General features: G+C 36.7%; 1 protein-coding gene and 1 pseudogene across 3 annotated transcripts in view; one reads left to right on the plus strand and one right to left on the minus strand.

Moving 5' to 3' along the window:
- The window catches only part of AGPS (alkylglycerone phosphate synthase), a 182300-nt gene that overhangs the window by 148813 nt on the left and 13193 nt on the right, over positions 1-20294 (plus strand). For all 3 annotated transcript variants that reach the window (XM_027589240.1, XM_027589237.2, XM_027589239.1), the window contains 3 exons: positions 2279-2368; positions 7598-7697; positions 9858-9915. In XM_027589240.1, coding sequence (XP_027445041.1) covers positions 2279-2368; positions 7598-7697; positions 9858-9915 — 248 coding nt within the window. The remainder of the gene's footprint in view (positions 1-2278; positions 2369-7597; positions 7698-9857; positions 9916-20294) is intronic.
- Positions 2484-2610, minus strand: LOC113921079 (annotated as a pseudogene).

Consider the following 20294-nt stretch of genomic DNA (forward strand, 5'->3'; position numbering starts at 1 on the left):
AGTGAACTCTGGAATGGTTAAGAATGTAGCCTATAAAAATAGCTGTCTAAAAGGTCTGAGTTGGAGATTTAAAGATTTTGGAGACACTAGCACGAGACTTGTGAAAACCAAGGGAGTAGATACGAACCCTTATAGATAGTATAGATGAAGGAAAAAAAAAAAAAAAAGAGGGTCTGAGAAAGAATTCCAAGGAATCCTAAAATTTAAGGGATGAGCATACAAACGAGCTAGCAAAAGAGAATAATATCTAGAGGATTTGGAGGAAAACCAGTGATATGAGAGAAGCCCAGGGAAATTTTTTTCAAGCAGGAAATGTTCAACAGGGTTAAATTTGCTAATAGGTCAGGTAAGAATTTAAAAGTATACGCAGTTAATTTTCTCTCCCATAGAATGTTCAGTCCAAATGGACTGAACTTTGTACAAGCTCTATGAGAGTATGCTTTCAGAACTCCCTCTGTGCAAATCATTTCTAGAAAGTATCTGATTAAGGGTTTTAACCATTCAGACATGTTCTTTGTCCCATCTCCTACTCATTATTACTGTAGATTATGATTATTATTGTTATGTAACACATTGTTTTCTAGAGTCATGATAAAGAACTTGTTTATAAATTTATAATCTTCATTAACCCCTATAGCTCTTAAAGCTCTTAAAGGTTTTATTTATATTTAAAGTATTTGTTTTATAAGTTGGATTTTCAAAATAAAGATACAATAAATTCCAATAATCTACTTTTACAAGAGGTATTTTAAAAACATACATCCTTATCATTCCATAAATGAGGTATAGATAACCTTGGTAAATCATGTTGGCCTCCAACTCTCATAGAATTAAGCAGAATTTAATTTTACAAAACACTGTTTTGTAAAATCAGAATTTATAAAACTTGCAGATACTATATTAAAAAAAGAAAATTTAACATGCTAATATAATAGCTAATAAAATACTGAAATTCCATATTTATGTTTTAACGTATATTCTTTGTTCTTATTGGAAATATAAGTAACTTTAATGTGTTTTATAAAGCATAATCCATGTAAATGACTGTTTTTATCAAATTGGTTCTCACACAGTCAAATCAGTCTTTAGGCTAGAGATGGCCCAGCCTTTTAAGTTTCTTTGTTACCTTTTCCGTTCTCCTGATTCTAAACAGACCAAGGTTTAAAACACAGAGTCAGTGTCAGTATGTAGCCAGAATGTTTATTGGAGAATAAGATGGCTTATAGGTCCCCTAGGAGTTTTATTTTCCAAAAGAAATAGAATATGTAGTAATAACAAAATATTACAGCTCACATTAAAAAATAGATTAATCTTTTATCAGTCAAACCTTTTGTCTCTAGATCTCCACCCTAGAAGCATTGATTGACATCTTTTCTCTATTTCAGAATTTTTTCCTGAGCATGTTCCCAAAATATGAATTTGTCACCATTAGACCTCCTTCACTCCAAAATAGGACCTTAAAAATTATATCAAAAACTAAACAACAAAAGAAATCAGATACCTTTGTATTTTAAAACAACAGTATTTTGTAGTCAAAATGAAATTTGATGAAATATGAATATAGTGTGTGTTTTAGTTAATAGTGATGTCCTGAAGTCAGTTTTGACAAATCTGTCATGGTTAATATAATATGTTAACAATAGAGGAAACTGGGGAAAGAGGAACTCTTTGTACTGTTTTTGTGACTTTTCTGTATCTAAAACTATTTCAAGTAAAAAGTTTATTTAAAATATAGAAAAAATGATTAATATTGTTAAATATTATCAATTCCCTCTTCCATTAAGAACTGTTTCTTACCTGTCTGTTTTCATTGACTTTTAGTATCAGTCTAGCATAGCTTTACACATAGTTCATGTCCAGTAAGTCTTTGTTGAACTATATTTTAGCTCAGTGCTTGACAATAGGCTCCTGGACATTGGGTATAACATCACGATTATTGATTATTTTTATATTAAGGGAAATGTCTTAGACATGGACACAGATTGGTATTCCTATAAACCCAGAATTGAATTTTCATTAACATGTTCGATACAGCTTTCTTTAAAGCTTTTAAAATCTTATAATTAAATTTATTTTGAAATTGGATTTGCCTCAATATAAGAAACCACCTTCAGCAGGCTTGAGTATGGTCTTCTGACTTCTATCTTTCCTATGGCAAAAAAGAAAGAACTTTACTCCTTTGAAGTTATGAATGGAAGGATGCCAGATTAACTAGCATTTATTCAAATTTTTGTAATTTATTTGAAAACTTCATATTGTGTTCAATGATGTTTTCTAGGGTTGTGGATCTCTGTAGAAATGTAAAAGAACGAATAACAAGGGAATGCAAAGAGAAGGGTGTTCAGTTTGCTCCTCTTTCTACCTGCAGGTGAGTTGTTGTTGTTGTTGTTCTTATACTACTTATCCTGAAACAAACAAACAAACACATTTTTTATTTAATGGAGAAACGTAATTTGCCAACTGAGGAGTATCTTCGATCTATTCCAGTTAGCAAGTTTTCCTAACCTTCCTTTTGCCACCTTCTTAGGGTTGTGCCACTAGGATTTTAATTAGCAATAATGGCGCCTCAGATAAACCTCATCGGCTACGACACTGCCACTGCGCAAAGCTACCACTAGGATTTTAGAGCAGTCCTCAGCCCTTTAGGAGTGGAATACCTTTCTGTAAGTGAGCTTTCTACCTTGGAGCTCCTGGAATAAGTAAAGGACTCCCTCTTCATTCACTGAAACTATAAATCACATTTATATTCAAGAAAGTATAATTTAATATACAGTCAACATAGCTTTTTGTTCAATAGACAAAAAGCATTTTTAACCACTTTATTCGTTATTGATTCAATGAATGGGCATAGAATAAAGGAATGAGTGGAGCAAAATATCCAAATGAAGATTAACTCATTGCTTTCAATAGATCCTTCTACAGCAATGGAACTGTTCTTTATCTGCCCTGTCTATTATGGTAGCCACAAGCCACATGGGGCTGTGGAGCTGGTGAAATGTGACTGTGGAACTGAATTGTAAGTTTTATTTAATTTCAAATAATTTAAATTTAAAACATCACATGTGGCTGGTATCTTCCATAGTGGCAAGTTAACTGAAGGTCTTGTCCTCTTTGTTAGGTAGCAGCAGTCCAGAGCGAGGTTTTCTTGAGAAGGGGCACTTTGTATTCAATCTTTTCTTATTAAAAGACCTGTATAAACACCAGAAGATTAAATGTATCAAGATTGAATTGAGCGTTTGACTTATCTATAAAGTTACAGAATTAATTGGAATGGAGAATAAAGAGAAATTTGGGGAGATTATGTGAAGGGGATCCTTAAAGTAAATGATACAGTAGTAATCTAGCAGTTTAAAATTTATGAAACACTCTAGGTTACATACCTGCCTCTCCTTTTTTCTGTGTGTGTGTGTGTGTGTGTGTGTGTGGTTTTCAAGAATATAACTCAATATTTATTATAGAAATAAACAAAAAAATTACAATAGAAGCAAAATTATAAATTAGGTAGTTTGGGAAATAATGTAATATCTTTATTGTTAAGTGCACCCGATGTGGGACTTTAAAACAACAGATACTCACCAAAACACCATTTCTGTATATTTCTGTGCGTGATGCTTGTACTGATTTGCCTGGAATCGCTTAATCTCAGCCTGGGAAGGAAGGTAGACCTGGGCCTATTTCAGCCTATTCCAAGAACCAGGCCCTGCTGGCCAACTGTATGGCCATGGCAACTTCCTGTTTACTTTTTAAATTTCTTTGTTTTGTAACATGTGTCTGACGGGTGAAGGCACTGTTCTGTTTATTAGTAATTTAATCTCTTTGAGCTCAGAGTTTATCATTAGTAAGGCAGTGGTAATACCGTCTACTTGATGAGGCTTGTGAGTCTGAAATGTGAAGGCATGTGAAGGGCTTTGGGGATGCCATTGTATTGTTGTGAGGTCATTACGTGAAGATGGAGGTAGACAACCTATACTAGTGCTAGTGAGGGAGATGTGGGTATTGTTTTTCTTCTCCAATGACAGATCCTCATGAAGGCATCCAGTTGTTAAGTCCTCTTTGGTATTTTAATATAGCATGATAATTTGCATATATTTGCTGTGTAAGACTAGAAATATTTCTGTACTCTTCAGACTGCTGTCGCTCCTGATTTTTTGTCTTTTCTCTATCTTTTATATCCTCATCTTGTACTTCCCTACTACCAGATTGTGTTTCTTAGTTCTACATGTTGCCCCTCTTGGGACAGGTATCTTTCAGAATTTGCTAAATTTTTGTGCTTCTGCTGGGGTAAGAAAGCAAAATTCTAACATGAGATCTGAGGAAAGCATCTTTCTTATACATTAAATGTTCATGTCAACTAGAAGGATCTACTCGAAATTGTGTTTTTTTGCCTCTGTGTGGGAGAGAGAGTCAGGATTTGAAGACCATTTCAGGAAGTACTGAACCTATATGTATTAACCTATGTATTAACATGTTTTAGAACAAATATATTCGGGGTTGAATCCAAGAACATAAAAGCTAAAAATGTGAATTTAGAGATTATTGACTGGTCATTTGATATATCTAAAAGAAGGGAAAATAGGGGCCTTGTTCTGTACAATAATAAGCTTATAACTTGGTAAACCTACTGGTGGCCTAGTGACCTTGGAGAGAACTTTTCCAAATAAAGGTGTAAGAATGTACACATTCCTTTCTTTTCTTTCTTGTTTCTTTCTTTCTTTCTTTCTTTCTTTCTTTCTTTCTTTCTTTCTTTCTTTCTTTCTTTCTTTCCTTCTTTCTTTCTTTCTTTCTTTCTTTCTTTCTTTCTTTCTTTCTTTCTTTCTTTCTTTCTTTCTTTCTTTCTTTTTCTCTGTCTCTCTCTCTCTTTTTTTAATTTGGAGATGTCTTTTAAAGTAAGTCTTTTATCTTAAAGTCTGAGAAAAAATTTTGTGTTCATTTATATTATGAACCCAAATTGATACTTAATTCTTTTGACAGTCTGGTCTATCAGGCCTCTTACTATAATACTGAAAGCAAATCAGGCCTAATAATCCAAAAGTCATTTGTTGACCAGTAAAATTTGAAACATTTTAAATAATGGAATCTATTTTTTTGTAGTTGAGAATTTTTATTCCTTTGTTTTATCAAGTAGTGACTTAATAGATTTTATCCCCTCTTCCTCCTTCTTCCCCACCTCCCTATTTATCTCTCGAGACTTCTCCCCTTCCATTATGAGAATATCATTGTGACAAACCACTACTTACTGAAAGGTATTGCAAAGTAAAATATTCTGCCTCAGACACCTACCGTAATAGCACAAGTCTTGGAACTCAAAAGAACTAAGGTTCTTTATTATGTATTGTAGGTAAACTAAATTTGACATATGTCATTTATTAAGTAGCTATTTTTTAAAGAATTTTTTTTAAAGATTTATTTATTTTGAGAGAGTGAGAATGAGAGAGAGAGAGAGAGAGTACATGAGAGGGGGGAGGGTTAGAGGGAGAAGCAGGCGATGCAGGACTCGATCCCGGGACTCCAGGATCATGACCTGAGCCGAAGGCAGTCGCTTAACCGACTGAGCCACCCAGGCGCCCGAGAATTTTTCTGATAAAAGCCTATATGCTCAGCTTCTGTGACCATTTTATAAAACCAAAATTTAGAATGTGCAGTCTAGTTATTTGAATGGCTTTGGTAAGGAGTTTTAAATGTAGTTCTTATATCTCATACTACTTGATAAAACTAACATTTAACCAGAATTTGATTTTAGTTTAGTTTGATTTGAGCTGCTTAATAGTGTGGCCAACGAGGCTATTGTGTGTTGAATGTAAATGTTGAGTGTGTGAGATACACTTTTTAAACGAGTTTTTTTAAAAAGTTATTCCAAAATTAACTTGAAATAATTATAGCTCTCAAGGAAATCAAAGATCACAAGGGAAATAACTTAGCTGTAGGGTGCATTTATTGAGTTCATTTATTTCACTTCTCTCTGTTAAAATGTACTTTGTATACTGGAATAGAAATTCTAACCCAAAATTTTCTGAAGGTTTATAGGAAGGAATTCCTGGCCAGTGAGTCTAACATAAGAAAAAAACTCCAAAAACTTTTTAGAAATTAAAGAATAATATAATGACTTTGGCAGGCATGCTGTCACTTGTCGAGATGATTTTGGAAGAGATTGGTGTTTGTCTTAAATGATAGAATCAATCTATTAAGAGGTGTAGATGAGTCAGTTTCTGAAGTAAATCGAAAATGAGGTTTTCCAAAAAATGTTTTTTTTTATTATTTATACTATTATTTTTGCTTTGTCTTTGAGTTACTGATCAGTGAAACTTTTAGAAGACTGCTTATCTATTAAAAACAACTCTTTGGTATAGATCCTAGATTTGTTGGAAGGTAGCAATGCTCTATTAGTATTTAGTTGCATTTTCTATTTATTGATATTGATTCAAATATGAGTGATACATATTTTACTAATTGCTATAAACTCATTTCATTCAGGTATCCTTTCAGTTTATTTAAATTTGGTTATTCCTAAATGATAGTACCCTCATAGTTAAAATGGTTCTCCAATTTTTCTTAAACTTTGTAAATCTGGTACTTAAAATGTAAACATTCAAGGGATCTTTTTTATGAGTGTGAATTAACACTAGAAGAAACACACAGCTGGCAAATTGACAGTAGCATTGTTAAACAGTTAATTTCTTCTGTTCTGAGGCACCTAACATTTGGCCTAAAAGGCCATTAAAATTTTAGATTAGATTCTGTTTGTATTGTCGTAGTAAAAAGAGTATTTCCTCTGTATTTGCTCCTTCTGTTAAATTAAATTCTTTGTAGGAACCTCTGTAAGTTGCACTCAGATCTGACTGTGATTATCTTAGCCCTCTTTTACATGCTTCGCCTAATTGCATTTTGAAAGCCCAGATATATATCATACGTATGATTTAATAATCTAATGTAAAACTGGGTATCTTTTTGTAAACACACATACAACGTGCGCACAAATGGGGCCCAGAGAATAAAACCTTCAGGGACAGTATTTTAAAGCCATGTCACTGCATTTGGTCTGATCATCCAATTTGTTTCAAAAGTTCTTAATAATTATTAATATGAAGTTAGTGAAGATGCTGTATTTTACCCAGCCTGCTCATTTTTGGTATTTGAGCATTTTTCTTGTTTCCGAGGTTTAAGTTCTCATGCCTATTTCTCTTGACTTTGAGGAAGTAATAAAAGGCTTATAATGGATCACCAAGTCCCATCTAGTCTGTCTGGGGACTTCTTTAACTTCCCTATACTTTGTAACAAAACAAAACAAAACCAATCTCTTCTGAGGAGGTGGGGTTTTTGTTTATTTCAGGCCAATTGGAGAAACATTTACACTGTTTTTAATTTTTTAAATTCTTTGGCTAATAATCCAGACTTACCAAAAAAAAGTTGTTAAAAATAGTACAAGTAGTTCCTGTATTTCCTTCAGCCAATCTCCATTCCTTCCATGTTGTTAAGAGTCTGGATAGAGAATGAGATTATGGCTTAAACAGATTAAATGATTTTACCTTTACATTTCTAGATGTTAAATCTGATTTCATTTAACTTAAAGCCTTGTGGAAATTGTCTGTTTGTTTTTTAGGGTGACGCAGATTTATGATGCAGGTGCATGTATCTATTTCTACTTTGCCTTTAACTACAGGGGAATAAGTGACCCACTGACTGTGTTTGAACAAACAGAGGTAATTTTGCATATATGAGTATACTCTTACATTCTTTTTTAAATAAACTTTCCTATCAATTTATGAATTTTAGTTTGACTCTCTTTAATCATTCAATGACTTACTTGGTTGGTAGTTCATAGAAATGAGAAGCATATTTGGCACACTGAGTTGTATAGTGACTTGTGAGTCTAAAATTAATATTCTCTAGAGACATTAGAATTAATATTCTGAAATTATTCTGTAGCCTGTGATTCTTTGGTTGTTATTTACAGTATATAAAACCTGATTAAATTAAATAACAAAGGACTGTAGGCATCCTTGGGATCACTTTGGCAGTTCACCCATTTGCCAGTGGTGGCTGCAGTTGCAGTCAGCAGCCCTGCCGTTCTTGCTGTTTGTTGCTGTAATATCCTCATTCTAGGTTTCTAATTTTCTGTTTGCTCTAGCTATACACAGGCCATTGAGGCTCATTTGCTGCCAGTTTCTGTTAACATTCCTTGAATGGCCTTAAGATTCCAATTTTCATTACAAGTATGCCTAGAGTTGAAGGACAGACTAGACTATGGAGGAGCTGGGAGGAGACAGGTTTGGTTAAACCTCACATGTGCTAGTGTTTAAACTAGTGTTAAAGCCTAGTGTCTTAGTGTTATTGCATGCCAGCCAAAGGTAGTACCATGCAGTGATTTTCAGTGGCACACTTGTAGACACAAACCATAGACAAGGTTTGGTTGGCTCCCTCCTATGCCTCCTTTATTTTTTTTTTTTAACAACTTTTTTGAAGTATAATTGAAATACAGGAAACTGCACATATTTGGAGTGTACAATTTGGTGAGTTTTGCATGTGTTTACACCTGTGAAAATATCACCCCAATCAAAATAATGAACATATTTATCACCCTCAAAAGTTTGAGTACTTTTCTGTCAGCTTAGCCTTTCAGTGTTTTGATTGCCCTCTGGCTCCTCAAAGGTCCCGTCCCTGTACTATCCTACAAGAGTGAAATTATTCCTTTTTCCCCAATCCAAACCGCCATTTTTAAAGCACTACTAATTTCAAGTAGTTATTGCTTTATTTAAAATTACTTGTTTAATTAATGTAATAATTTATTAAATGTAAAATAATCTTATTTAAAATAATTCGTTAGAAGCTATAATGCTAGAATTTTTTTTTGATTCATTTGAAAAACCCTAAATCCTAAATGATGAGGGTTCATACAAGTTACTTTGCAATGAGATATGGTCCATCTGTCCTGCCTGGGCCCTCCTCTACCCTGGCCTAACTCCTGATAGTTTATACACACCTGAGTAAATCTGAGAGGTTCTAGGCACTGTAGATATTTCACCTCATGGCTGGTATATACTCATGAATTGAATATAATTCTCCTTCTGTTCCCCTTTTTTCACTCTCCACTTCAGTCATTCTCTGTTTTGCTTCAAGTGTTTATTTTTCTACACTTAGTGCTCTATAAGGAGGCTAATCAGGGCCGAACATATTAGGAGGAGAAAACAAGCGGGTTTTTTTGTGCTTAAATGTCCGTAGGTCTGACAGTAATTTGTCCCAGGATATTGACCTAAGAAATGTTCTCCATAAGGGCTTTTCTGTTTGATCTCTGATAGCTTTGCAACTAATTTTGAGTCTGATGCCCACTTTATGATATTTGGTGAGTAATTTAACCATCTAAGCCTCATTTTCTTTGTGAAATGCGGTTAATTGTAGTTATTCCATAAGGCTATAGCAGAAAATAAATGAGTTACTACAGGTAAATTGCTTAGTGTACTTTTGTAGACAGAAAATAAGCAGTTAAAATAAATGTGAGTTACTAACACTTGTTGGTACAGTGAGATGCTTATGTCAGAGTAGGACTTGACTGTCTTCACAAAATTATTAACAATGTAGTGCTGCTGAATTGATCATTTTGTCTTCTTTTTCTTTTCTAGAATCTTGAAGTGACTATTGCAGACATTGTGACCATTCGCTAGGAAAAAACGTATAAAGCTAGGCTGCATATTTTAAGTTTTCTTAACTGTAGTTAAGCCAAGAGAAAGGAAAATTAGGCATCCAGTTTGTTAATTTAAGCCAGGAAGTACCTGCCTCCTTTGGGAGCTGGGTCTTAGTCTTACTCTTTCGCTTCAAAGTGAAACCTAAGTAGCAACTATTTGTTGTGTTGTTTCCAAATACAGGCAGCTGCTAGAGAAGAAATCCTTGCTAATGGAGGGAGCCTGTCGCATCACCACGGAGGTAGAATTTCTAATATTTCTACTATTAAAAATAATTGGTTTGATAAAGTGCTGTGGAGAACAACAGTACGTAATTGGAGGGTACCAGATATTTCTTGAGAGTTTGTGTGTCTGTCATTGAGATAGCCTAGGTTGTGGTAGTAACCAACAGAAGAAATATTAAACATTACTGTTTTTCTTCTATTTCTCTAATTTAGACACTAAGTTAATTACTTGCCATGCTTTAGATGTTAAAATAGAAATGAGTCAACATTTTAATTTCCACATCATAGACATTTCATTTTCTCAGCTCTTGCATGTAAATCAGTTGGATTTTCTGGTTGTTTTTATACTTCCTGATTGTAGGTTTTAACACGTTGTCAGGTAACAGGTAACAAACAAATATAGGTCAGATCATGTTACAATAAAACTTTTGTAATTTATGTGCATTTTCAAGGTCTAGGCCTATAGGTCTTCATTTGTTAAAGATTCCCAAGTTTGATGAAATGATTTATTTTTCGAAATTATTGGCTTGAACTTGAATTTAGCTAGGTTTGATTGCATATTACTTTAAGAGATTCTGCCTCATTTAAATAGAAATCTTTTATTTCTATCATATTTCTCATATTTTTATTTTCTGTGTGCTCAAAAATTAAAACTGCATAGAAAAAACTCTAAACTACCTGGTTTCCTCTACTGCTTAGGAAAAGATACTAGGTAGGCCTAAATACAAAGTATATTTCCTTTGTGCTGGTAAAATGAAGATGCTTTCCCTTGCCACCTTGCCCTCTTCTAAACTACTAAATATTGGAGTATCCTCCAGGACTCTGCCCTGAGCCAGTTTGTTTTGTGTTCAGTCCAGGTGATTACCTCAGTCCCAGGACTTAAAGATATGCTGATGATTCTCATCTACCAGAAAGCATCACCACCACGACATTCTAGTTCAAATCACTATTTCTTCCTGAGACTGCTGCAGTAGCATCTTAACTGGTCTGTCTACTTCCACTCGTGCTCCCCTACCGTCATTTCTGTTGCTGCCAGAGGAATCTTTTTCCAAAACTCAGTGTTTTCTCCTCACACTCAAAATAAAATCCAAACTCTTTATCAGGACCTTCAAGGATATACATGTGTCTTTCTCTCCATCTGCATCTCTTACTACTTTCTTACATTGGCTTTCTTGGCTGTTCTTCAGACATACCAACCCCCTTTCCCCTGCAAGGCCTTTGCTGTTTCTTCTTTTTCTGATGTTCTTTCTTCAATTGTTTTTCCCCCAGATATTTTCATGGCTCACTTTCCCCATCATTTAGTTCTCTGATAAAAATGTCACCTTCTGGGGCGCCTGGGTAGCTCAGTCATTAAGCGTCTGCCTTCGGCTCAGGTCATGATCCCAGGGTCCTGGGATTGAGCCCTGCATCGGGCTCCCTGTGCCGCGGGAAGCCTGCTTCTCCCTCTCTCACTCCCCCTGCTTGTGTTCCCTCTCTCGCTGTATCTGTCTCTGTCAAATAAATAAAATCATTAAAAAAAAAAATGTCACCTTCTTAGAGGTATCTTCCCTGTTCTCTTGTTTAGTTTCTGTGTTCCTCATTTGAATAAGTTCAGTAAGGTTACCGACTTTATCTTGTTCGTCACTGTGTTTCCCAGTGCTGAGAGCAGTGACTACTGGCTCTTCTGTATAGTAGATGCTCAGTGAATATGTTAAGTGAATGGATAAGTGCCTCAGTACTCACAGAATTTGGGGCAGTTTTGCAAATTCTCAGAGAGCTCTGAATCTTTCATATTAAAATGGCTGTAGTCTCACTGTTAGTTTAGTTTCAAACATTTAAGGGTCAGGCCTTGTTTGAATATAGGGTCATGTTTAATCATGAAAAGGCTCAGTTTATTCCATAATATTTTTTTTTAAAGATTTTATTTATTTGACAGAGAGAGACACAGCGAGAGAGGAAACACAAGCAAGGGGAGTGGGAGAGGGAGAAGCAGGCTTCCTGCTGAGCAGGGAGCCTGATGGCGGGGCTCGATCCCAGGACTCTGGGATCATGACCTGAGCTGAAGGCAGACGGTTAATGAATGAGCCACCCAGGCGCCCCATTCCATAATATTTCTGAGAAAGTGTATTAGCAGAGCCAGTTATTCAGTAGAAAAGTGGGGTGAAATAACATGCATTTCTCTACAACTGCATAACAGCAGACATTTTAGTGTTCTTCCATAGATGCGTTGTGTACGTAAGGTTCCATTCAAACTTTGTCTTAAAGCAACTAAAAGGTTGAGAGGCGGAGGAGGAGGAAGGTAGCAGAGGAAGAGTAAAACTAAATTTTGTCTGGTCCCAGGAATTCAGCTAGATAGGTATCAAACCATTCTGAACACCTGCAAACTCAACAGAAGATCGAAGAAAAGAATAGCAGCAACTATCTGAACAGAAAAGCGACCACTTTTCTGGAAGGTAGGATGTGCGGAGAAGCGAATCCGAGGCGATATTCGGGAGGATAGACGGCGGGGGAGGGGGCCTCCTTTGGCCGCTTCTGGCAAGTGATAGAGCCGTGGAGCACAAAATCGGAACTTTTAGAAGTCGGCTCCGCCGAGGGACATCACTCCAGTGGCTAAGCGGGAGGTGGAACCCTCGCCGGGACAGTGTGGTCTCAGGACCCTCAGGGGGTCACAGAAAGACCGGGGGTGCCTGAGAGTGGCAGAGATCCCAGGTATTGGAGTGGGGAAGCCTGCTGCAAAGACAGAGTCGAGGAGTGGGCTCTCAGCTCGGGGTAGCCATAAACCATAATCTGTGGCACAGTCGGGCCACTACTCTTCCAGCGGGGGGGGGGGCAACAAGCAGCAGATCTGGGGACACTCCCTTCCTCCCCTGGGAGGAGCGGCATGGGAATGCACTGAAGGAATCTGCTGGATTTGGAGACTCCAAACAGGGTCACATGCCAGAGAAAAAATGCTTGGTCACAGGCTGGGTGAGCACGGAGTGCGGCTGGAGACCGGGGAGACAGGAGTGATTGATTGCTTTTCTCTAGGGGCTCACTGAGGAGTGGGGCCCCGAGTTCTCAGCTCCTCTGGGGCGGAGATTGGGAGGTCACCATTTTCTTCCTTGTCCTCTAAAGCTGTATGGAAAGCTTTCAGGGAACAAAAGCTCGTGAGAGCAAACCCGAGCAGATTACTTAGCCTGGTCCCTGACAAGGGCGGGGCAGTTCCACCTCCGGCAAAGACATTTGGGAACCATGGCCACAGAAGATTAGCAAGAACAGCCAGCCAAGACCAAGTTTACCGATTAATGAGAATGGCAGAATTCCAGCGCTAGGGGAATACAGCACATAGAATTCATGGCTTTTTTCCCCATGATTCTTTAGTCTTTCAAAGTTAATTTTTTAAATTTTCTTTATTTTTTCTTTTTTTTCTATTTTTTTAAATTTTTCTTTTTCCCTTTTTAAACCAACATCAATTCCTTTTTAAAAAATTTTAATTTTCATTTTTAGAGTCATATTCTATCCCTTCATTGTAGTTAACCTTATTTTTTTTGTGTATATATATATATATATATATATATATGTATGTATACATATATATATATGTTTTTCTCTCTTTAAAATTTTGGGATACAGTTTCTTCTAACAGACCAAAATATACTCTAAATCTCTAGGGTATAGCTTTGTTCTGGTCTCCTGCCTGATCACATTCTCTCCCTTTTTTTTTTTCTTTTTTAATTTTTCTTCTTTCTCTTTTCAACCAACTTCTTATCAATTCCTTTTATAAAATCTTTTATAATTTTCATCTTTACAATCATATTCCATCCCTTCATTGTATTTACACTTATTTTGTACATATATAAGTTTTTCTTTCTTTAAAATTTTGGGAGGCAGTTTCTTCTAACAGACCAAAATATGCCCAAAATCTAGTGTGTGGCTCTGATCTCTTCACCAGCCTGAGTCATATTCTTTTTTTTTTTTCTCCCTTTCTTTTCCCCCCAGTTTCGGGTCTCTTCTGATTTGTTTAGTGTATATTTTTCTGGGGTCTTTGTTACCCTTTTAGCATTTTGTTGTCTCATTCATCTGTTCTCCTCTGGACAAAATGACAAGATGGAAAAACTGACCTCAAAAAAAAGAACAAGAGGCAATAGGTCCAATAGGTCCACTGCCAGGGACCTAATCAATACAGATATAAGATGTCGAATGGCGATTATAAAGATACTAGCTGGGCTTGAAAAAAGCATGGAAGATACTAGAGAATCCCTTTCCAGAGAAATAAAAGAACTAAAATCTAACCAAGTCAAAATAAAAAGCTATTAATGAGGTGCGATAAAAATGGAGGCTCTAACTGCTAGGATAAATGAGGCAGAAGAGAGGATTAGTGATATAGAAGACCAAATGATGGAGAATAAAGAAGCTGAGAAAAAGATAAACGACTACTGGATCACGAAGGGAGAATTCAAGAGATAAGTGATACCATAAGATGAAACAATATTAGAATAATTGGGATCCCAGAAGAGGAATGAGAGAGGGGGGCAGAAGGTATATTGGAGCAAATTATAGCAGGGAACTTCCCTAATTCAGGAAAGGAAACAGGCATCAAAATCCAGGAGGCACAGAGAACCCCACTCAAAATCAATAAAAATAGGTCAGCACCCTGACATCTAATAGTAAAACTTACAAGTCTCAGAGACAGAGAAAATCCTGAAAGCAGCTCAGGACAAGAGGTCTGTAACCGACAAAGGTAGAAACATTAGATTGGCAGCAGACCTATCCACAGAGACCTGGCAGGCCAGAAAGGACTGGCATGATATATTCAGAGCACTAAACGAGAAAAATATGCAGCCAGGAATACTATATCCAGCTAAGCTGTCACTGAAAATAGAAGGAGAGTTAAAAAGCTTCCAGGACAAACAAAAACAAAGAATTTGCAAACACCAAACCAGCCCTACAAGAAATATTAAAAGGGGTCCTCTAAGCAGAGAGCCTAAAAGTAACATAGACCAGAAAGGAATAGAGACAATATACAGTAACAGTCACTTACAGGTAATACAATGGTAATTCATATCTTTCAGTAGTTACCCTGAATGTAAATGGGCTAAATGCCCCAATCAAAAGACACAGGGTATCAGATTGGATTAAAAAAAAACAAGACCCATCAATATGCTGCCTGCAAGAGACTCATTTTAGACCCAAAGACACCTCCAGATTGAAAGTGAGGGGGTGGAAAACCATTTACCATGCTAATGGACATCAAAAGAAAGCTGGGGTGGCAATCCTTATATCAGACAAATTGGATTTTAAACCAAAAACTATAATAAGAGATGAGGAAGGGCACTATATCCTACTTAAAGGGTCTATCCAACAAGAAGGTCTAACAATTGTAAATAGCTATGCTGCTAACATGGGAGCAGCCAATTATATAAGCCAATTAATAACAAAATCAAAGAAACACATTGACAACAATACAATAATAATAGCGGACTTTAACACCCCCCCCCTTACTGAAATGGACAGATCATCTAAGCAAAGGAGCAAAAAGGAAATAAAGGCTTTAAATGACACACTGGACCAAATGGACTTCACAGATATATTCAGAACATTCCATCCCAAAGTAACAGAATACACATTCTTCTCTAGTGCCCATGGAACATTCTCCAGAATAGATCACATCCTAGATCACGAATCAGGTCTCAACCGGTATCAAAAGATTGGGATCATTCCCTGCATATTTCTAGACCACAGTGCTTTGAAACTAGAACTCAGTCACAAGAGGAAAGTCGGAAAGAACTCAAACACATGGAGGCTAAAGAGCATCCTACTAAAGAATGAATGGGTCAACTAGGAAATTAAAGAAGAATTAAAAAAAAATTCATGGAAACAAATGAAAATGAAAACACAACTGTTCAAAATCTTGGGATGCAGCAAAGGCGGTCCTAAGAGGAAAGTATATTAGCAATACAAGCCTTTCTCAAGAAACAAGAAAGGTCTCAAATACACAACCTAACCCTACATCTAAAGGAGCTGGAGAAAGAATAGCAAATAAAGCCTAAACCCAGCAGGAGAAGAGAAATAATAAAGATCAGTGCAGAAATAAATGAAAAGAAACCAAAAGAACAGTAGAACAGATCAATGAAACTAGGAGCTGGTTCTTTGAAAGAATTAATAGAATTGATAAACCCCTGGCCAGACTTATCAGAAAGAAAAGAGAAATGACCCAAATAAATAAAATCATGAGTGAAAGAGGAGACATCACAACCAACACCAAAGAAATAAAATTATAAGAACATATTATGATTAATTAAATGCCAGCAAGTTAGACAATCTGGAAGAAATGCATGCATTCCTAGAGAAGTATAAACTACCAAAACTGAAACAGGAAGAAATAGAAAACCTGAACAGACCCATAACCAGCAAGGAAATGGAAGCAGTAATCAAAAATCTTCCAACAAACGAGCCCAGGGCCAGATGGCTTCCCAGGGGAATTCTGTCAAACATTTAAAGAAGAATTAATACCTATTCTTCTGAAACTGTTCCAAAAAATAGAAATGGAAGGAAAACTTCCGAACTTATTTTTTATGAGGTCAGCATTACCTTGATCCCAAAACCAGACAAAGACCCCATCAAAAAGGAGAACTACAGACCAATATCCCTGATAAACATGGATGCAAAAATTCTCACCAAAATACTAGCCAATAGAATCCAACAGTATATTGAAAGGATTATTCACCATGACCAAATGGGATTTATTTCTGGGCTGCAAGGTTGGTTCAACATCTGCAAATCAATCAATGTGATACAATACATTAATGAAAGAAAGAACAAGAACCATATGATCCTCTCAATAGATGCAGAAAAAGCATTTGGCAAAGTACAGCATCCTTTCTTGATTAAAACTCTTCACAGTGTAGGGATAGAGGGAACATATCTCAATGTCATAAAAGCCATCTATGAAAAACCCACAGTGAATATCATTCTCAATGGGGAAAAACTGAGAGCTTTTCCCCTGAGGTCAGGAACACGGCAGGGATGTCCACTATCACCACTGCTATCCAACACAGTACTAGAAGTCCTAGCCTCAGCAATCAGACAACAGAAATAAAAGGCATCCAAATTGGCAAAGAAGAAGTAAAACTCTCACTCTCTGCAGATGATATGACACTTTATGTGGAAAACCTCAAAGACTCCACTCCAAAACTGCTAGAACTCATACAGGCCAGAGAAATGTTGAAAAAGAAAAGCAAAGCTGGTGGCATCACAATTCCAGGGACATAGATCAATGGAACAGAATAGAGAGCCCAGAAATGGACCCTCAATGCTATGGTCAACTCATCTTCAACAAAGCGCAAAAGAATGTCCAATGGAAAAAAGACAGTCTCGTCAACAAATGGTATTGGGAAAATTGGACAGCCACATGCAGAAGAATGAAACTGGACCATTTCCTTACACCACACACAAAAATGGACTCAAAATGGATGAAAGACCTCAATGTGAGACAGGAATCCATGAAAATCCTTGAGGAGAACACAGGCAGCAACCTCTTCGACCTCAGCCGCAGCAACTTCTTCCTAGAAGCATCGCCAAAGGCAAGGGAAGCAAGGGCAAAAATGAACTATTGGGATTTCATCAAGATAAAAAGTTTTTGCACAGCAAAGGAAACAGTCAACAAAACCAAAAGACAACCGACAGAATGGGAGAGGATATTTGCAAATGACATATCAGATAAAGGGCTAGTACCCAAAATCTATAAAGAACTTACAAACTCAACACCCAAAGAACAAATAATCCAATCAAGAAATGGGCAGAAGACATGAACAGACATTTTTCCAAAGAAGACATCCAAATGGCCAACAGACACATGAAAAAGTCCTCAACATCGCCCGGCATCAGGGAAATCCAAATCAAAACCTCAATGAGATACCACCTCACGCCAGTCAGAATGGCTAAAATTAACAAGTCAGGAAACGACAGATGTTTATGAGGATGTGGAGAAAGGGGAACCCTCCTACACTGTTGGTGGGAATGCAAGCTGGGGCAGCCACTCTGGAAAACAGTATGGAGGTTCCTCAAAAAGTTGAAAATAGAGCTACCCTATGACCCAGCAATTGCACTACTGCATATTTACCCCAAAGATACAAATGTAGTGATCCAAAGGGGTACGCGCACCTCAATGTTTATAGCAGCAATGTCCACAATTGCCAAACTAGGGAAAGAGCCAAAATGTCCATCAACAGATGAATGGATAAAGAAGTGGTATATATATACAATGGAATATTATGCAGCCATTAAAAACCCCGAAATCTTGCCCTTTGCAACGACATGGATGGAACTAGAGGGTATTACGCTAAGCGAAATAAGTCAATCAGAGTAAGACAAGTATCATATGATCTCAATGATATGAGGAATTTGAGAAACAAGACAGAGGATCATAGGGGAAGGGAGGGAAAAATGAAACAAGATGAAGAGGGAGACAAACCATAGGAGACTCTTAATCTTAGGAAACAAACTGAGGGTTGCTGGAGTGGTGGAGGGTGGGAGGGATGGGTGACTGGGTGATAGACATTGGGGAGGGTATGTGCTATGGTGAGCACTGTGAATTGTGTAAGACTGTTGAATCACAGACCTGTACCTCTGAAACAAATAATACATTATATGTTAAAAAAAAAAAAAAGTAGAACACAGTAGGAAGGGAAAAATGAAGGGGGGGAAGTTGGAGGGGGAGACGAACCATGAGAGACTATGAACTCTGAGAAACAAACTGAGGGTTCTAGAGGGGAGAGGGGTGGAAGGATGGGTTAGCCCGGTGATGGGTATTAAGGAGGGTATGTATTGCATGGAGCACTGGGTGTTATACGCAAACAATGAATCATGGAACACTACATCAAAAACTAATAATGTAATATATGGTGACTAACATAACATAGTAAAATAAAAATTTAAAAATAATTTTTTGAAAAAAGGTCGTGAGGCTTATAAACAGAGGGGAAAGGACATAGACTTTGGAATCAAATCTCTATTTGACTCCTGGCTTTTGCACTTAACTGGCTGTGTGACCTTAGGGAAATAACTTCTCTGAGCTGGTGTTCTCTTCTGCAAATTAGGAATAATAGTACCCATCTTGTATATTATTATAAGAATTACATGTGATAATGTATGTAAAACATCTCAGGTGCCTTGCATATAGTAGCTGCTTAAAAAAATAGCAGTAGACAACTCCAAATGGAAACTCTGGTTTATATTCTTTCTTTTTTTTTAAAGATTTTATTTATTTATTTGAGAGAGAGAGAATGAGAGAGAGAGGGAGAGCACATGAGAAGGGGGAGGGTCAGAGGGAGAAGCAGACTCCTGCCGAGCAGGAAGCTCAATGCGGGACTCAATCCAGGGACTCCAGGATCATGACCTGAGCCAAAGGCAGTCACTTAACCAGCTGAGCCACCCAGGCGCCCCTCTGGTTTATATTCTTAACCATTGAAGAAAGCGTTACAGTTTATATGAAAGGGATACATTCATATATTCAAGGGATATGATACAACAAGTGTCCTAACATATTTTCAGTTGTAATCTTAGTTGGTCTCATTCTATTGGAAGTTCTGTTATAATCTGTATGAAAAGAGAAATATCATTCACACTCTTGGCTACAAAATATGCTATACAAAAATGTCTATTTTCATAAATGCCTCCTGCTTAAAGTTAATTATCTAATTTATAAATGTCAAATATCCTGTGCTGTTCAGTATAGTTTCATAAAACAGAAACCTTTCTATATAAATTTGAAATAGAATGGGTTTAATTGTCCTGCTAAACTTAACTAATGATAGAGCTTTTGAGAGATCACTTCTTTTTATGTGAAGAAAAGCTTTTCCTTAATTTGCATCCTGAACTTAAAACTCAAGTTGACCTGATAGTGTCATCTTTATTTACTGACCTTCACGAAGTGTTGTGACATTCTCAGTACCATTTTTGAGTTAGAGAGTAGAAGGGCTGGGGGGTGGGAGAATATTGATACAATTTCTCTTAGAGGATTTGGCCTGTAATTGTGATTAATAACGGTTGCTTTCACTATCTGGAAACAGACAGGCTGGTTTGTCTGCCTACAATCATGCTGTGATAAATGGAGCTATTTTAACTCTGGTTTTGTGTATCAAAGAAAACAGATGTAGTCTGGAACTGGAGGCTATAGGAAATATAAAGCCTGCTTAACTTAATCTTCATAGTGCTTGTTTTTGTAACTGACGAGCTGGTCAGTTGAAAGAGTTTATATCAGCCATGTACTTAATTTCAGTTTATGACTTAAGTTTTTAAGTTGTTCATCGGCTAAAATTACACCTAAGTCCTTGTCAGGAAGTACAGTTCTTTGATTAAATAAAACCAGACTTAGTTTAAATATTGGTATCTTTACCTCGCCAAAATTATTTCCTATTGTTCAGAGAATAATTGTGGG

Source organism: Zalophus californianus, chromosome 3 (assembly GCF_009762305.2).
Source record: "Zalophus californianus isolate mZalCal1 chromosome 3, mZalCal1.pri.v2, whole genome shotgun sequence".
Taxonomy (NCBI): Eukaryota; Metazoa; Chordata; class Mammalia; order Carnivora; family Otariidae; genus Zalophus; species Zalophus californianus.